Here is a 17,214-nt window from a genome sequence, read left to right as displayed (position 1 = left end):
AGTGGGGGATGTGCAGGAGGCGGCTGATCGGTGTTTCTCTCTCATCGATGTTTCTGGCTCTCTATCTCTCTCCCTTCCTCTCTGTAAAAAATCAATAAAAAATATATTTAAAAAAAAATTAAAAAAAAAAATTATTCACATGCCCCAAACACTTCAATATGAATCTAATAACCCTTTAAAGCTAGCTTTTGCTTTACAGAGGATATTGGGAAGAGAGGAAAATGACACCCTAGGTAAGCAAACAGAATCCAAAAACTGAAGCAATCTACACAGGGACTGAAATAACCTATCTCAACAAGGCATTGATTTAAAAGACACACCAAATGGACCATGACATAATATAACCTTCCTTGAACTCAAATTCAAGCAGCTGAGATAATTAGTAAATTGAATATGGACTACAGTACCATCTACACTAATAAAAGACAAACATGCAAATTGACTATACCTTCGCTACACCTTAAGCCATGCCCGCCAGCCAATCAGAGCAACTATATGCAAATTAACCCAACCAATATGGTGGCCGGCAGCCACCGAGCTGGAGCAAGCAGGAGGCTTGGTTGCCCCAGTGATGGAGGAAGCCAAGCTTATCACCTGCCGCGGCCGGCTCTGAGCTCCACTCAAGGCAACAAAGTTTCAATTATAGAAGATAAATAAACCCCAGATACCTGCTTTCAGCCCACCATGTCCACGGAGCTGGAGCAAGCAGGAGGCTTGGGTTGCCCCTGGTGATGGAGGAAGCCAAGCTTCCCGCCCCGCCCTGGCTGGCTCTGAGCTCAACTCAAGGCTACAAAGTTTCAATTATAGAAGGTAAATAAATCCCAGAATAAAAAGAATAAGAAAAAAAGGACAGGCTGGCCGAAACCGGTTTGGCTCAGTGGATAGAGCATCAGCCTGTCGACTGAAAGGTCCCAGGTTCGATTCCGGTCAAGGGCATGTACCTGGGTTGCGGGCACATCCCCAGGAGGAGGTGTGCAGGAGGCAGCTGATCGATGTTTCTCTCTCATCGATGTTTCTAACTCTCTATCTTTCTCCCTTCCTCTCTGTAAAAAATCAATAAAATATATTTTAGAAAAAAAAAGGACAGGCTGGGAGCTTCTATCGCCAGGGGCTTGGCCAGCCTGAAAATGGCCCTCAGCCCCTCACCCAGGGTGGCCAAACCTCCATGAGATGAGGGTCCCCACTAGGGGGGTCTTGACCAGCCTGAAAACAGACATCAGCCCCTCACCCAGGCTGGCCAGGCACCCCAATGGGAACCCCCACCCTGAAGGGGTTGTGACCAGCCTGCAGACAGCCATCAGCCCCTCACCCAGGCTGGCCAGGCACCCCACTGGGGACCCCCACTCTGAAGGGGGTGTGAACAGCCTGCAAACACCCATCAGCCCCTTACCCAGCCTGGCCAGGCACCCCAGTGGAACCCCCACCCTGATCCGGGACACCCTTCAGGGCAAACCAGCCAGCCCCCACCTGTGCACCAGGCCTCTAGCCTATATAATAAAAGGGTAATATGCAAATTGACCCTAACAGCAGAATGACTGGGAATGACTGGTCACTATGACACACACTGACCACCAGGGGGAAGATGCTCAATGCAGGAGCTGTCCCCTGGTGGTCAGTGCACTCCCACAGGGCAAGCTCTGCTCAGCCACGAACCAGGCTGATGGCTGCTAGTACAGTGGTGGTGGCGGGAGCCTCTCCTGCCTCCTCAGCAGCACTAAGGATGTCTGACTGCAGCTTCGTTCTGCTCCCTGCTGGTAAGTGGACATCCCCCGAGGGCTGCCAGGATGCCAGAGGGATGTCTTATTGCCAGCTTAGGCCCTGTCCCCCAGGTGGCAGGCCTAAGCCAGTAGGTGGACATCCTCCAAGGGGGTCCCAGACTGCAAGAGGGCATAGGCCGGGCTGAGGGAGCGCCCCCCCCCCCCCGCGAGTGCACAAATTTTTGTGCAACAGGCCTCTAGTCTACACTAATAAAAGAGAAACATGGTAATTAGTGTATGACCGCTACCCTTCCCATTGGCTAATCGGGGCAATATGCAAATTAACTGTTAGCCAAGATGGCGGCTGGCAGCCAGGCAGCTTGAAACTAACATGAGGCTTGGTTGCTTCAGTGACGGAGGACTCCAACGTTCCCCGCCTGCGGCTGCAGGCCTCTGAGCCTGCAGTTTCAAACACTGTAACAAATACAGATGCTAAACAAAACCTCAGTCAGCTGGGATCTCAGAGCTGGAGTTGATACAGAGTTTCGAGAACCGAAACAAACCAGATACCTGCTTTCAGGAGGCCTAAGAGCTGGAGCCACAGAGCTAAAGCTGGCCCAGAATAAAAAAAGAAAAAGAAAAAAAGGAGCAGTTGGGAGCTTCAGTCCCAGCCTGAAAACAGCCCTCAGCCCCTCACCCAGACTGGCCAGGCACCCCAATGGGGACCCCCACCCTGAAGGGGGTGTGACCAGCTGCAAACAGCCATCATCCCCTCATCCAGGCTGGCCAGGCACCCCACTGGGGACCCCCACCCTGAAGGGTGTGTGACCAGCTGCAAACAGCCATCATCCCCTCACCCAGGCTGGCCAGGCACCCCAGTGGGGACCCCCACCCTAATCCAGGACACCCTTCAGGGCAAACCAGCCGGCCCCCACCCGTGCACCAGGCCTCTATTCTATATAGTAAAAGGGTAATATGCTTCCCAGCACTGGGATCAGTGGAGCTGAGAGGCCTCCCGGCACCGGGATCAGCGTGTCAGGGGGCAGCGCCCAAACCCCGATTGCCCTGCGGCTCTGTGTGTGACAGGATGCAGGGCCACAACCTCCCTATCGACCTTGCTCTGTTCGTGACAGGTGAAGGCGCCCCAACCCCCTGATCGGCCCTGCTCTGTGGGTGATAGAGGGCGGTGCCCCAACCACCCCCCCCCCCCACGGGCCCTGCTCTGTGTGTGATGGGGTAGAGCCATAACCTCCCCATTGGCCCTGCCCTGAGTGTAACAGTGGCGGCGCCCCAACCCCCTGATCAGCCCTGCTCTGTGGGTGATAGAGGGCGGCACCCAACCCCCTGATCCGCCCTGCTCTGTGTGTGACAGGGGGCGGTGTGCCAACTCCCCTATTAGGGCCAATAGGCCCAGAGTGACAGGGGGGAGCTCCTCAACCCCCTGATGGGCCCTGCTCTGTGCGTGACAGGGGGGAGCTCCCCAACCCCCTAATGGGCCCTGCTCTGTGCATGACAGGGGGGAGCTCCCCAACCCCCTGATGGGCCCTGCTCTGTGCGTGACAGGGGGCAGCGCCCCAACCCCCCGATTGGCCCTGCTCTGTGCGTGACGGGGTGGCGCCACAACCTCCCCATTGACTCTGCCTTGAGTGTGACAGGGGGCGGTGCCCCAACCCCCCAATCGGCCCTACCCTGAGCGTGACTGAGGGTGGCATCGCAACCTCCCAATCTGCCCTGCTCTGTGCCCCAACTCCCCAAATTGGCCCTGCTCTGAGCCCAACCAGGGGCTGCACCTAGGGATTGAGCCTGCCCTCTGCCACCCGGGAGCAGGCCTAAGCCAGCAGGTCGTTATCTCCCAAGGGGTCCCAGACTGCGAGAGGGCACAGGCCGGGCTGAGGGACCCCCCCCATGCCGAGTGCACAAATTTTTGTGCACCGGGCCTCTAGTATGGTAATAAAATAATTAAGTTTTTTAGTGGTCTTTAATAGCACTGTGGTTATGCAAGAAAATGTCCATAATTTCAGAGATACACACCGAAACATCCTATATAATAAAAGTATAATGTGCAAATTGAACGGTGGAATGACTGGTCAGCGGGGGGCGGGGCTGGAAAGCAGGTGGCACCAGACCCGCCAAGGTGCATGCCAGCGGGCAGAGGGAGGGGATGGCAATGGGGGGAGGGGCAACGGTGACCAGTGTCGGGGCGATGGGGGCTGGCACCATGCCCTGATCGCCCACCCAGTTGCTTCCCACAGAGGGAGGCCACGGGCAGCAGCAGCAGAGGCAGCGGGGCAATTGGGAGCAGAGCTGGCCACTGGCTGTCCCCAGATCAGCCTGCTGGGGTTGCCTCCCGCAGAGGGAGGCCACCAGCGGTGGTGGCACAATGGGGGGGCGGGGCCGGCCACTGGCCACCTGCACCATCCCGACAGGCCTGCCAGTCACCTCCCGCAGAGGGAGGCCAGACTGTGGCTTAGGCCCTGCTTCCTGGAGGGATCGGGCCTAAGCCATCAGTTGGACATCCCCTGAGTGCTCCTGGACTGCGAGAGGGTGCAGAACAGGCTGAGGAACCTCCCTGAGTGCACCAATTTTTGTGCAGCAGGCCTCTAATGTAGGAATAAAATGTCTGGAATTTTTAAGTAACAGTAAAAAAAAATGTAATAAAATACAGAAGAGCTGAAGCAAGTATGACAAAATTTTATACTAAATGAAACTGTGGGATAAGTATATGGGGAGCTTTTAACTGACAGAAAATTTATAGATCATAAAATCACCCTCTAAAAGTGTCAAATCCAGTGGTTTTTAGTATATTCACAAGGTTGTACAACCATATTCACTCTAGTTCCAAAAGAGTGTCATTGCTCCTGAAAAAAAACACTGTACCCATTAGCAGTCACTCCTTTTACTCCCTTCCCCCCAGGCCTTAGTAACCACTAATCTACATCCTATCGATTTGCCTTGTATGTATCTATAGATTTACCTATGGATCATTAGGATTATACAACATATGGCCCTTTGTGTATGTCTTCTTCACTTAACATAGTGTTTCCAAGGTTCGTCCATATTACAGCGCTTATCAATACTTCACTCCTTTTGATGGCTGAATACTACTCCATTGTATGGATATACACTACATTTTGTTTATACATTCATCAGTTGATGGAAATTTAAGTTGTTTCCATTTTTTGGCTATTGTGACTAATGCTGCTATGAAGATTCATGTTAAAGTTTTTGTATGGACATGTATTTTCATTTCTCTTCGGGATACCCTTAGGACTAGAATTGCTGAATCACATGGCAACACTATAGTTAACATCTGAAAAACTGTCCAACTATTTTCACAGCAGCTGCACCATTTTACAGCCCTGCCTGCAATAGATGAGGATTTCAATTTCTCCAAATCATTAATCAACACTTGCTATTTTCCATCTTTTTTATTACAGCTATTCTTGTAGGTGTGAAGTGGTATCTCGTGATTTTGATTTGCTTGTCTCTGATGACTAAAGATTTGAGCGTCTTTTCATGTTTATAGGCCATATGTACAACTTCTTTAGAGAACTGTTTATTGAAATCCTTTGCCCATTTACGCAGTATCGGGTTGTCTTTTTATTGAGTTGTAAGACTTCATATATATTGAATGTTATCCTTTATATAAGATTTTCATATATTTTCTCCCAAATTATAACTGTCTTTTCACTGTCCTGATAATATCTTTTAAAGCACAAAATTTTTCAATTTTTATAAAGTCCAATTTATCTCTTTTTTCTTGTATTGCTTGTGAGTGTGAGGAGTTAAGACTATTCTACTCTTCAGTTTCCATTGCCCTAGGAGCATTATCAGAGAAGAAATTTCTTCTCTGATAATGCTCCTAGGGCAATGGAAACTAAAGAGAAAATAAACAAATGGGACTACATCAAAATAAAAAGCTTTTGCACAGCAAAGGAAACCATCAACAAAACAACAAGAAGACCCACTACATGGGAGAACATATTTGCCAATGATACCACTGATAAGGGTTTAATTTCCAACATTTACAGGGATCTCATGAAACTTAACAAAAGGAAGATAAACAATCCAATAAAAAAATGGGCAACGGACCTAGATAGACACTTTTCGAAAGAGGACATACAGAAGGCCGAAAGACATATGAAAACATGCTCAAAGTCACTAACTATACAAGAGATGCAAATCAAAACGACAATGCGTTATCATCTCACACCTGTCAGAATGGCTATCATCAACAAATCAACAAACAACAAGTGTTGGAGAGGATGTGGAGAAAAAGGAACCCTTCTGCACTGCTGGTGGGAATGCAGACTGGTGCAGCCACTGTGGAGAACAGTATGGAGCTACCTCAAAAAACTAAAATTGGAACTCCCATTTGACCCAGTGATCCCACTTCTAGGAATATATCCCAAGAAACCAGAAACGCCAATCAGAAAGGATATATGCACCCCTATGTTCATAGAGCACAATTCACCATAGCTAAGATTTGGAAACAGCCTAAGTGCCCATCAGCAGATGAATGGATTAGAAAACTGTGGTACATATACACAATGGAATACTATGCTGCGGTAAAAAAAAAGGAACTCTTGCCTTTTGCAACAGCATGGATGGAACTGGAGAGCATTATGCTAAGTGAAATAAGCCAGTCAGAGAAAGATAAATACCACATGATCTCACTCATTTGTGGATTATAGAGAACAACATAGACTGATGAAAAGGGACAGACCCAAAGACTGAGAAACAGCGATCAGGCTATCAATCCCCAGAAGGAAAGTAGGGGAGGGCGGGGGTAAGGGGAAGAGATCAACCGAAGGACTTGTATGCATGTATTTAAGCCAAACCAATGGACATGGACAACAGGGGGATGGGAGCATGTGTGCGCGGGGCGGGGGGCGGGAGGGAGGTTGGGGTTAATGGGGGGGGGGGGATGAGGACACATTTGTAATACCTTAACTAATAATAATAATAATAAAAAAAGACTATTCTACTCATATATATATTTGACATTTTTCATTCAGAGAAATACAAACATCTCTTCAATTTTTTAATGGAAACATATAAATGCATTTAATTCATCAATCTTATAATATGGCTCAAGCAAGGCCTTTTGAGTACTGAATCACAGTTTGGAGTTACAAGATATCTTTGCTACATAAGCTTGTATAGTATATAGTTTTCAATTTCTTGTCTTTTTTTTTTTTTTTAATCCTCACCAAAAGATATTTTTCCATTGATTTTTAGGGAGAATGGAAGAGAGATGGAAAGACAGAGAGAAATATCAATGTCAGAGAAATACATTGATTGATTGCTTCCTGCATGTGCCTCGACCCGGCCCCGGCTGGGAAGGAGCCTGCAACCGAGGTATGTGCCCGTGATTGGAATCACATCTGTGACCCTTCAGTCTGAAGGCCGACGTTCCATCCACTGAGCCAAACCGGCTAGGGCTCAATTTCTCATCTTTATTTCTTTGAAAAAAGAATGTAGAGTACTTAAAAGCAACCTGACAGCAAAAACCTGTACATTTATTTATTTATTTTACAATTTTCCTCACATTTTTGTAGTTTCTTTCCCAAATCTAATTTAAAGCAATTTTTAATAGGTTTCCAAAGTGTTTAGCCCTGGCCAGGTGGTTCAGTTGGTTGGAGAATCATCCCGTACACCAAAAAGGTTGCAGGTTCAATCCCTAGTCAGGGTGCATACGGGGGCAACCAATCAATGCTTCTCTCTCACATTGATGCTTCTCTCTCTCTCTCTTCCCCTCCCCTCTCTCTAAAATCAATAAAAACATATCCTCAGGTGAGGCTTACAAATAATAAATATAGCCTGGCTGACGTAGCTCAGTGGTTGAGCATAGACCTATGAACCAGGAGGTCATGGTTCGATTCCCAGTCAGGGCACATGCCCAGGTTGCGGGTTCGATCCCCAGTGTGGGGCGTGCAGAAGACAGCCGATCGATGATTCTCTCTGATCATTGATGTTTCTATCTCTTTCTCCCTCTCCTTTCCTCTCTGAAATCAATAAAAATATTAAATAATAATAATAATAAATATATATTAAAATAAAAGTCAGGTTCCCTTTATTAAAAAAGTGTTCAACTTGATTTTCTTAGAAAAATTAATTTTAGAATTAATAATACTTACAAAAATAAGTTTAGGAACAAAAAGGACTATTAATAAGAATATAAATTAATTGGGGAGAAATGTAAAAGGTGTATTAGAAACAGCCTCCTTGTCGTGAACATTACATGTGCTGTGACTATCAGACAGCATGATTTCCACAGCAAAGATTTCAGCTTACTCCACCAAGACAATTAAAAGAGTAAGAGACCTTTTCCTATATAGGATTATAGACATATGATATTAATAGGTAAATGTCAAACCAAAGCATTTCCGGTTGAAAGTATCATAGCGTAGGATAAAATACTAGTCCATGGAAGGGGCTAAATGGAGGGGGGAGAATGGAGGACATCTGTAATACTGTCAACAATTTAAAAATAAATAAATAAATACCAGTCCAAAGACAGAGAAATGAGAAAAGAAAATATATACATTAGTAATTTCTTATACTTCAGTACCTTTCACTTGGTCCAGTTGTAAAATCTTTACACAAGGATCTTGCCTGTGAAAGGATTCCGCAGTGTTAGCCTCCTCCTCTTCAGTTTTTGCTCGATTGTTGGGGAAAGCTGACTCTTTGAGGACAGCATCTGAGAAATGTTGACTTTCTTTATGGCTCTTTCTCCTAGAAACAGAAATTTTTTTTACTAGGGAACGGAATAATGATGAAATGTTAGTTACCTTGGATAAATCTATAAAATATCCATTAATCAGTTATGTATTTTGTCTTTCCAAAAGAAAAATACCGTGAAAAGAAGCATTTCTGGGACCAGCCAGAAACTACAACTGGAAACATTATGTGTATTACTGGGGACTGTATCATCATTTTGGGTCCAGTGATGGACAGTCTACTAAAATCAAATACATTACCATACTGCTACTATGCTTCTCAAGTGATAAAATGAGGGGTTTTTTCTTTCCCAAATAATTATCTCTGAACCTATCATATCTAGAGAAAAAGTCAGCTTTCTAAAAACAAGACAGTCTTAAAGGATACTGGTATATTTGCCAAATAGCTGATTTTCTGAATTATTGAATGTTTTAAAAGTGTTCTGTTAGTCCCTGCCACTGTTCTTATCCCCATCTTTCTATCTACCTCTGTTTTTTAATGTATGAATGAAAATGTTTTTCCTTAAAGGTAGTTTTCCTCCCAATCTACTGCAAAAGCTCTTGGGTCTGTGCAGCTCACTCAGCCCTTTCACCAGCAGGAGGGTAGGAATGGAACTGCAAGAAGCAGCCACTCATTCAGTGGTTCCCAACGTGGGGCACACGCCCCACAGGGGGGCAATTTGATTTTTAAGGGGGCAATTCGAGAATGAGTTATTAACAGTGAATTTTTTGCATTTCTTATGGTCCTGGGGGCCTTATATACAGTATATACATTGTGACATATTTCAGTTCTCTATTGTCTTGAAACTTTATTTGCCATTTTTTCATATCACTTCATATTATTTTTTTTAACAATTTCTTAGTAGTTTCTTCCTCAGTACTTCAACTGTCTTTTCATTCTTTTATTTTTCTCTTTCATGGATGCCATGTTCTCTGGAAGCCTGTTTAGACCAAGTTAATGGCATTTTAGGCTTCCTGCACATGAATAAGAGTTCACTTTTTGAATAATAAGAATTATATGTCACAGGGGGGGCATAAGGATTTTAGGGATGCTTAGGTGGGGCATGGCCAAAAACAGGTTGGGAACCACTGCTCTAAATGCAACAAATTTATCATTTGACTAACTAATATCTAGGGCAGGAGGGGGCAACCCCTGGCACGCGTGCCAAACATGGCACACCAGTTACTTTTGCTGGCATGCGAAACCCTCTCTTATAATCTTCCATTTACAATTTTTTTCTTAATATTGACTTCTTTATTATTCAGATAAATTCAGTGTAGATGCATCTTAGATAAATAAATAATTTTACATAACAAGTTATCTTAAAGACCATAGACATGGATTGATGAGAGAGGGGAAGAGCAATTTATATGCCTCTGCCTTAACTCTCCCTGCCTTCCTAGATCCGACCAGAGTTTTGGTTTCATCCACATACACTTCTGAATCTTTGTTCTCAGTGATGAATTTTGTTAAGTGTCGTAATAGGAGTAGCCTGACGGATGAAAGGAGTAGCTTGTGCATATCTCTGAAGGTCACGAAATATAAACCTGATGTAAAATCTCTGTCATCAGTGATGCAGCAGCACAAGTCCCATTGATAATATCAAACGGAGTCATAAAATTTTCTGTCGGACTATCAGTGTACATGTATACATTAAAAAATAAATGTATTTTTCATCATCATATACTGTGTTTTTGTCGCTCGAATGAATTTTATTATTTCTTCAAGGTTCTTCACATACCTTAAGAGATATCAAGTAGGCGTAACATGTTCTCAAAAAATTAGGGTTGGCCGAAACCGGTTTGGCTCAGTGGATAGAGCGTCGGCCTGCGGACTGAAAGGTCCCAGGTTCGATTCCGGTCAAGGGCATGTACCTGGGTTGCGGGCATATCCCCAGTGGGAGATGTGCAGGAGGCAGCTGATCGATGTTTCTCTCTCATCGATGTTTCTAACTCTCAATCTCTCTCCCTTCCTCTCTGTAAAAAATCAATAAAATATATTAAAAAACAAAATAAAATAAAATAAAATAAAAGATTAAAAACAGTACTAACACAAACAACAAGTGTTGGAGAGGATGTGGAGAAAAAGGAACCCTTCTGCACTGCTGGTGGGAATGCAGACTGGTGCAGCCACTGTGGAGAACAGTATGGAGCTACCTCAAAAAACTAAAAATGGAACTCCCATTTGACCCAGTGATCCCACTTCTAGGAATATATCCCAAGAAACCAGAAACGCCAATCAGAAAGGATATATGCACCACTATGTTCATAGCAGCACAATTCACCATAGCTAAGATTTGGAAACAGCCTAAGTGCCCATCAGCAGATGAATGGATTAGAAAACTGTGGTACATATACACAATGGAATACTATGCTGCGGTAAAAAAAAAAAAAAGGAACTCTTGCCTTTTGCAACAGCATGGATGGAACTGGAGAGCATTATGCTAAGTGAAATAAGCCAGTCAGAGAAAGATAAATACCACATGATCTCACTCATTTGTGGATTATAGAGAACAACATAGACTGATGAAAAGGAACAGACCCAAAGACTGAGAAACAGCGATCAGGCTATCAATCCCCAGAAGGAAAGTAGGGGAGGGCGGGGGTAAGGGGAAGAGATCAACCGAAGGACTTGTATACATGTATATAAGCCAAACCAATGGACATGGACAACAGGGGGATGGGAGCATGAATGTGCGGGGCGGGGGGGGGGAGGTTGGGGTTAATGGGGGGGATGAGGACACATTTGTAATACCTTAACTAATAATAAAAAATAATAATAATAAAAATAAATAAATAAAAATAAAAATAAAAAATAAAAAAAACAGTACTACCAAATACTATTGACAGCTCAGAGAAGTAGGAAGTCTCACTTATCTTCTAGTGGGAGTGTAAACTGATACAAATCTTCTAACAAACAATGTGGTAATTTCTAACAGTCTTTAAAATTAAATACTTAATTCACTAATTTCAATCCTAGGAATTTATCTTAATAAAATAACTTGTGAGGTATGAAAAATGTATGTATAAATAAGAAGTTCATTAAATTTAGAACAGCAAAATTCCAATAACCTAAATGCCTAACATGGTATAGTCATTAACATGATGACACAAATCTATATTGTAACTGAAAGATAATCACAATGTATTAATTTCTATAAGGTTATAAACAGTATGTACAGTTTAATCCTATTTTGTAAAAACAAAATATATATACATTTATATGTGCATAAAAAATAGTCTAAAATAAAATATTTTTTAAATAGAAAATAAAATAAAAAAGAAAATAGTCTGGCCCTAACTAGTTTTGCTCAGTGGACTGAAGGGTCTGCAGACTGAAGGGTCCCGGGTTCAATTCCAGTCAAGGGCACATACCTCAGTTGCAGGCTCCTCCCAGGCCTAAGCCCTGGTCAAGGCTCATGCAGGAGGCAACCAATCAATGTGTTTCTCTCACATTGACATTTCTGTCTGTCTTTCCTTCTCTCTTCCACTCTCTCTAAAAAAATATCAATGGAAAAATATCCTCAGGTAAGGATTAAGAAAAAAAAAGAGCCCAAGCTGGTTTGGCTCAGTGGATAGAGCGTTGGCCTACGGACCAAAGGGTCCCAGGTTCGATTCCAGTCAAGAGCACGTACCCTGGTTGCAGGCTCCTCAGCCCTGGCCCTGGTTGGAGGCAACCAATCGATGTGTTTCTCTCACATCGATGTTTCTGTCTTTCCCCCCTCTTCCATTCTCCCTAAAAAAATCAATGGAAAAATATCCTCGGGTGAGGATTAACTACAACAACAAAAAGAAAGAAAGAAAATAGTCTGTAAGACTATAAATAAAAATTACAAATGACTATTCTCAGTTAGTGGGATTTCATACTTTATTGTCTTCCTTATAATTCTCTGTATTTCCTTTTTTCTTTTTTACTTTTTCTTTTTTTTTAAATATATTTTATTGATTTTTTACAGAGAGAAAGGGAGAGAGACAGAGAGTTAGAAACATCAATGAGAGAGAAACATCGATCAGCCGCCTCCTGCACATCTCCTACTGGGGATGTGCCCGCAACCCAGGTACATGCCCTTGACCGGAATCGAACCTGGGACCTTTCAGTCCGCAGGCCGACGCTCTATCCACTGAGCCAAACCGGTTTCGGCTGTATTTCCTTTTTTCAATGAGCATATATTACTATTGGAATCAGAAAGTGTTTTAAAAGACTTAATGTTTGTGATTAATTTAAAAAAAAGATTCACACGCGAAGAATGTGAGCCACAATCACATCTTCATTTTGCACAAGACTGAGACTCACTTTTAATACAGTGAAAGCAACATGGAGGCACAAACTTACTCATCACCATCGTCCTGGAAACTAAGCTGTAACTTCTCTCTTGGGTCAGCTTCACTCTGGCTACCAGGAGATGCCTCAGATGGAACTGAAGACCTCTCTTCTACTAAATAAGATGCCTGGATATCAGAACACCTACACACAAAAATGCCTCTTTTAATTGTTAATAATTAAATTATGCACATTTAAAATTCATCGTGACATAGGCCAGCATGATTGTGAAACCAACCAGGTAGTAAAACAAACAGAGCCCCAGTGTCGTAAACCATCATCCTATGTGCAAAGCACTGAAATGGCTCAGCAATGGAGCGTGTATGTATTACACAACAGTCACAGAAATCTTAAAGAGACTTTACAGGGTTAATGCAATCCCTTCATTCAAAGGTAAAGATGATGCTCTTAACCAAATGTTAGGTTATGAGGAAGGAAAAGTGGTTAGATATTTAAGCATGAGCCAACTTTATACATAATACAAGATGGACAAACTGTACACATCATATTTAGAGATATAACTCAAATTACCAGCCACCCTTGAGGCTGAACTAACACAAAGCCAAAACACTATGGACAGAAAAATAAAATAGACCAAAGGTCACTGGTACTCAATCCCAAACCTACCCACTGCCACTGAGAGGGCAATGGAATAGGGCAAGAGACAGTAAGTTTTATCTTGTTCCATATTAATTTTACATATATGTGGCCATTTACCTCAGATATAGCAAAAGCTCAAACTTGGCTGAGAAATTTTACAGAAGTATCAGTATATTGTAGGCTTTATAGGTCTAAAAAACAAATCACCTGTTCCATTCTTACCTATTATCAGTGCTGGATCTATTTCTAGCAAGTGTTGAAACAGCAACAGGCAAGCCAAGATTTGAAGAAAGTGTTACATTTTCCAAAATCCCACTATTACCAAGTAATGAATTGGTTAAAAAGCTCGGAAATGACTCTTCAGTTATACCTCGAAAATCTTCCATCTCCCTGCAACAATAAAAGTTTCTATAAATCAAATATTACTATAAAACTTTTTAAATGATTAAGCGTGCAGGTCTCAAATCTTAGAAAACTGATAAATCTTAAGAAAAATCCACCTGGCTGGCGTGGCTCAGTGGTTGAATGTTGACCTAGGTTGCAGGCTCGATCCCAGGTGTGGGGTGTGCAGGAGGCAGCCAATCAATGATTGTCTCTCATCATTGATGTTTTTATCTCTCTCTCCCCCTCTCTCTTCCTCTCTAAAATCAATAAAACTATATTTTTTTAAATCTTATTTTTGGAACAGACTAAAAAGGGAAGTCTTCATAAGTAAATTCTCAGAATACTTTGCTACTTTATAGCAAATTATTGCCTTAGCCGGTTTGGCTCAGTGGATAGAGCATCAGCCTGAGGACTGAACAGTCCCAGGTTTGAATCCAATCAAGGACACATGAGTGGGTTGTGGGCTCGATCCCCAATGGGGGGCATACAGGAGGCAGCCAATGAATGATTCTCTCTCATCATTGATGTTTCTATCTCTCTCTCCCGTCCTCTCTGAAATCAATAAAAAAAATACATTTTAAAAAAATCAAACTCTTATAATTAACATAATAATGAGATACAACACAGCTTAACGTATTCTTGGATTGCTATAGCAAAATATATGAATTACCACAAACTAATCCAGTAAAGAAGCAAAGAAGGGACAACACTGCTGGCATAGACTGATAATTTTTTTTTTTTAAATATATTTTATTGATTTTTTACAGAGAGGAAGGGAGAGAGATTGAGAGTTAGAAACATCGATGAGAGAGAAACATCGATCAGCCGCCTCCTGCACATCTCCTACTGGGGACATGCCCGCAACCCAGGTACATGCCCTTGACCGGAATCGAACCTGGGACCCTTCAGTCCGCAGGCCGACGCTCTATCCACTGAGCCAAACGGGTTTCGGCTAGACTGATAATTTTAGGATATATTTAAAAGTTTACGCCAGAACCGGTTTGGCTCAGTGGATAGAGCGTCAGCCTGCGGACTCAAGGGTCCCGGGTTCGATTCCGGTCAAGGGCATGTACCTTGGTTGCGGGCACATCCCCAGTGAGGGGCGTGCAGGAAGCAGCTGATCGATGTTTCTCTCTCATAGATGTTTCTGGCTCTCTATCCCTCTCCCTTCCTCTCTGTAAAAAATCAATAAAATATATTTTAAAAAAAAATAAAATATAAAAAAAAAATAAAAAAATAAATAAAAGTTTACTAGTTGGGTACCCATTCTAACATGGAATAAAAAAAAACAGCAAACTCTAAAATCTAGCTTCTGATTTCAGAGATTACCGTTAAAAAGTGAGACCACGCCGAAACCGGTTTGGCTCAGTGGATAGAGCGTCGGCCTGCGGACTGAAAGGTCCCAGGTTCGATTCCGGTCGGGGGCATGTGCCTGGGTTGCGGGCATATCCCCAGTGGGAGATGTGCAGGAGGCAGCTGATCGATGTTTCTCTCTCATCGATGTTTCTAACTCTCTATCTCTCTCCCTTCCTCTCTGTAAAAAATCAATAAAATATATTTAAAAAAAAAAAAAAAGTGAGACCACATTAGAATGTAAGCCCCCTGAGGGCAGAATAGACCCTCAATAAATTTGTTAAATGAATGTTTTCAAACTATGTCAATACACAGGAAATTTATCGCCAATTATTATATAAGTATCCTCCTCTCAGATCATGCCCCAGCATTTTCCTCTGTTGGATATTTCTATTTCCTCTTCTTGAGTTATATAAACATGTTCAAAATTCTTCCATCCTTTATTTGCACTTCCTGCCACTAACTCTCACCTTCCTTTCACAACTAAGAGTTTTAGGAAAATCATAAAGTACTACTTCTACATCTCTTTCTCTTATGTTAGGAATACCCAGGATTCTGATCTCAGATTTTATGTCATGCAATGTATATCTTACACATTAGGAATCTCAACCTCAAATGCCTTTAGGCATAAATACTGTCAGATAATAGAACCCTAAGAACTGAGCTCAAATGGAAATTACAGGCCCCACACAAACCCATTTAAATTCAATAAAAACACTATTGCCAAACAAAACATATCTACTGGTGGAGTCCATACCTAAGGGCAAAACATGCCCATAACACACCTTTAAACATTCTACATCTTTTTGTCTTTGCTACTACCACCCCGCCCTGCAGAAAAGCCTCCTAACCAGTCTATATGCTTCTATTGTTGCCACCCTACAAGTAATTTCCCACTCAGGAATCAAAAGAAACATTAAATATAAATCATGACCACATTCCTACTGAAAATTTCAGTGGCCACCTTATTTTCTATCCCACTGGGCTCACTCACCATATACTGGCTTTTCTGTTCCTATAAAAGCCAAGCCCATCCCTACACTGAAGCCTACAATACTCTTCTAGATCTCTGGACAGCTAGGCCTTCTTCCGGACATTCACCTCAATTTGAATGTCACCTTATCATTAAGTCAAATGTAGCCCCACAGTCTATCACAATCATTTTAATTTCTTCCTGCACTTATCATTATCTATTTATTTTTATATTTGTCTGTCTTCTCCCACTAAAAAGATTGCTCCTTAAGAGCAGGGACCCTGCCTAACTATCACTCTTTCCTAACACCTATAACAATGCCTAGCGCCGAAACCGGTTTGGCTCAGTGGATAGAGCATCGGCCTGCGGACTGAAGGGTCCCAGGTTTGATTCCGGTCAAGGGCATGTGCCTGGGTTGCGGGCATATCCCCGGTGGGAGATGTGCAGGAGGCAGCTGGTCGATGTTTCTCTCTCATGGATGTTTCTAGCTCTCTATCTCTCTCCCTTCCTCTCTGTAAAAAATCAATGAATTAAAAAAAACAAACAAACAAAAAAAACAATGCCTAGCACATAGTAGGTACTCAAATATTTGTGAAGTGAATAAATGATTGACAGTAGGTGGTCCATCTCTGACGTTAGTTTCTTGAGGACATGTCTATCTTGTTCACCCATACGGTCCCAGTACCTGGTACACTGGTGGGAATGAGTTGAAAAAAGTAATCTATATTCTTTAGTTATCCCTACTATTGAAGAAACTGAGGCTAAGAAAGGGAATTAAGAGACTTTTCCAGCCCTGGATGGTTTGGCTTGGTGGATATAACATCAGCCTGTAGACTGAAGGGTCAAGTCAGGAGCACATGCCTGGGTTGCAGACTCCATCCCCAGTAGGGGGCATGCAGGAGGCAGCCGATCAATGATTCTCTCTCATCATTGATGTTTCTCTCTCTCTCTCCCTCTCCCTTCCTCTCTGAAATCAATAAAAATAAAAATATTAAAAAAATTTTTTTTTTAAAAAAAGAGACTTTTCCAGTCCACACAGTGTAAGTGGGAGCAGAGGATTCACACCCAGGCAAGTCTGGCTCCAGAGTATTCTTTCTTCTGAACTAATACCATCTCCCTCATCTTTAAATCACCTCAGCCCAGACCTCTATCCTAAAATCTACA

At 42.8% G+C, this 17,214-nt stretch overlaps 1 protein-coding gene across 1 annotated transcript in view; it reads right to left on the bottom strand.

Moving 5' to 3' along the window:
• Positions 1-17,214, bottom strand: part of CEP192 (centrosomal protein 192) — a 121,809-nt gene that overhangs the window by 102,444 nt on the left and 2,151 nt on the right. Inside the window, exons 3-5 of the mRNA XM_081097299.1 lie at positions 13,563-13,730; positions 12,753-12,884; positions 8,272-8,435 (exon numbers count right to left, since the gene is read on the bottom strand). Coding sequence (XP_080953425.1) covers positions 8,272-8,435; positions 12,753-12,884; positions 13,563-13,726 — 460 coding nt within the window. The 5' untranslated portion in view covers positions 13,727-13,730. The remainder of the gene's footprint in view (positions 1-8,271; positions 8,436-12,752; positions 12,885-13,562; positions 13,731-17,214) is intronic.

This window comes from Myotis nattereri, assembly GCF_964212035.1.
Source record: "Myotis nattereri genome assembly, chromosome: 8".
NCBI classification, from domain to species: Eukaryota; Metazoa; Chordata; class Mammalia; order Chiroptera; family Vespertilionidae; genus Myotis; species Myotis nattereri.
This window is presented reverse-complemented; position numbering and strand designations above follow the sequence as displayed.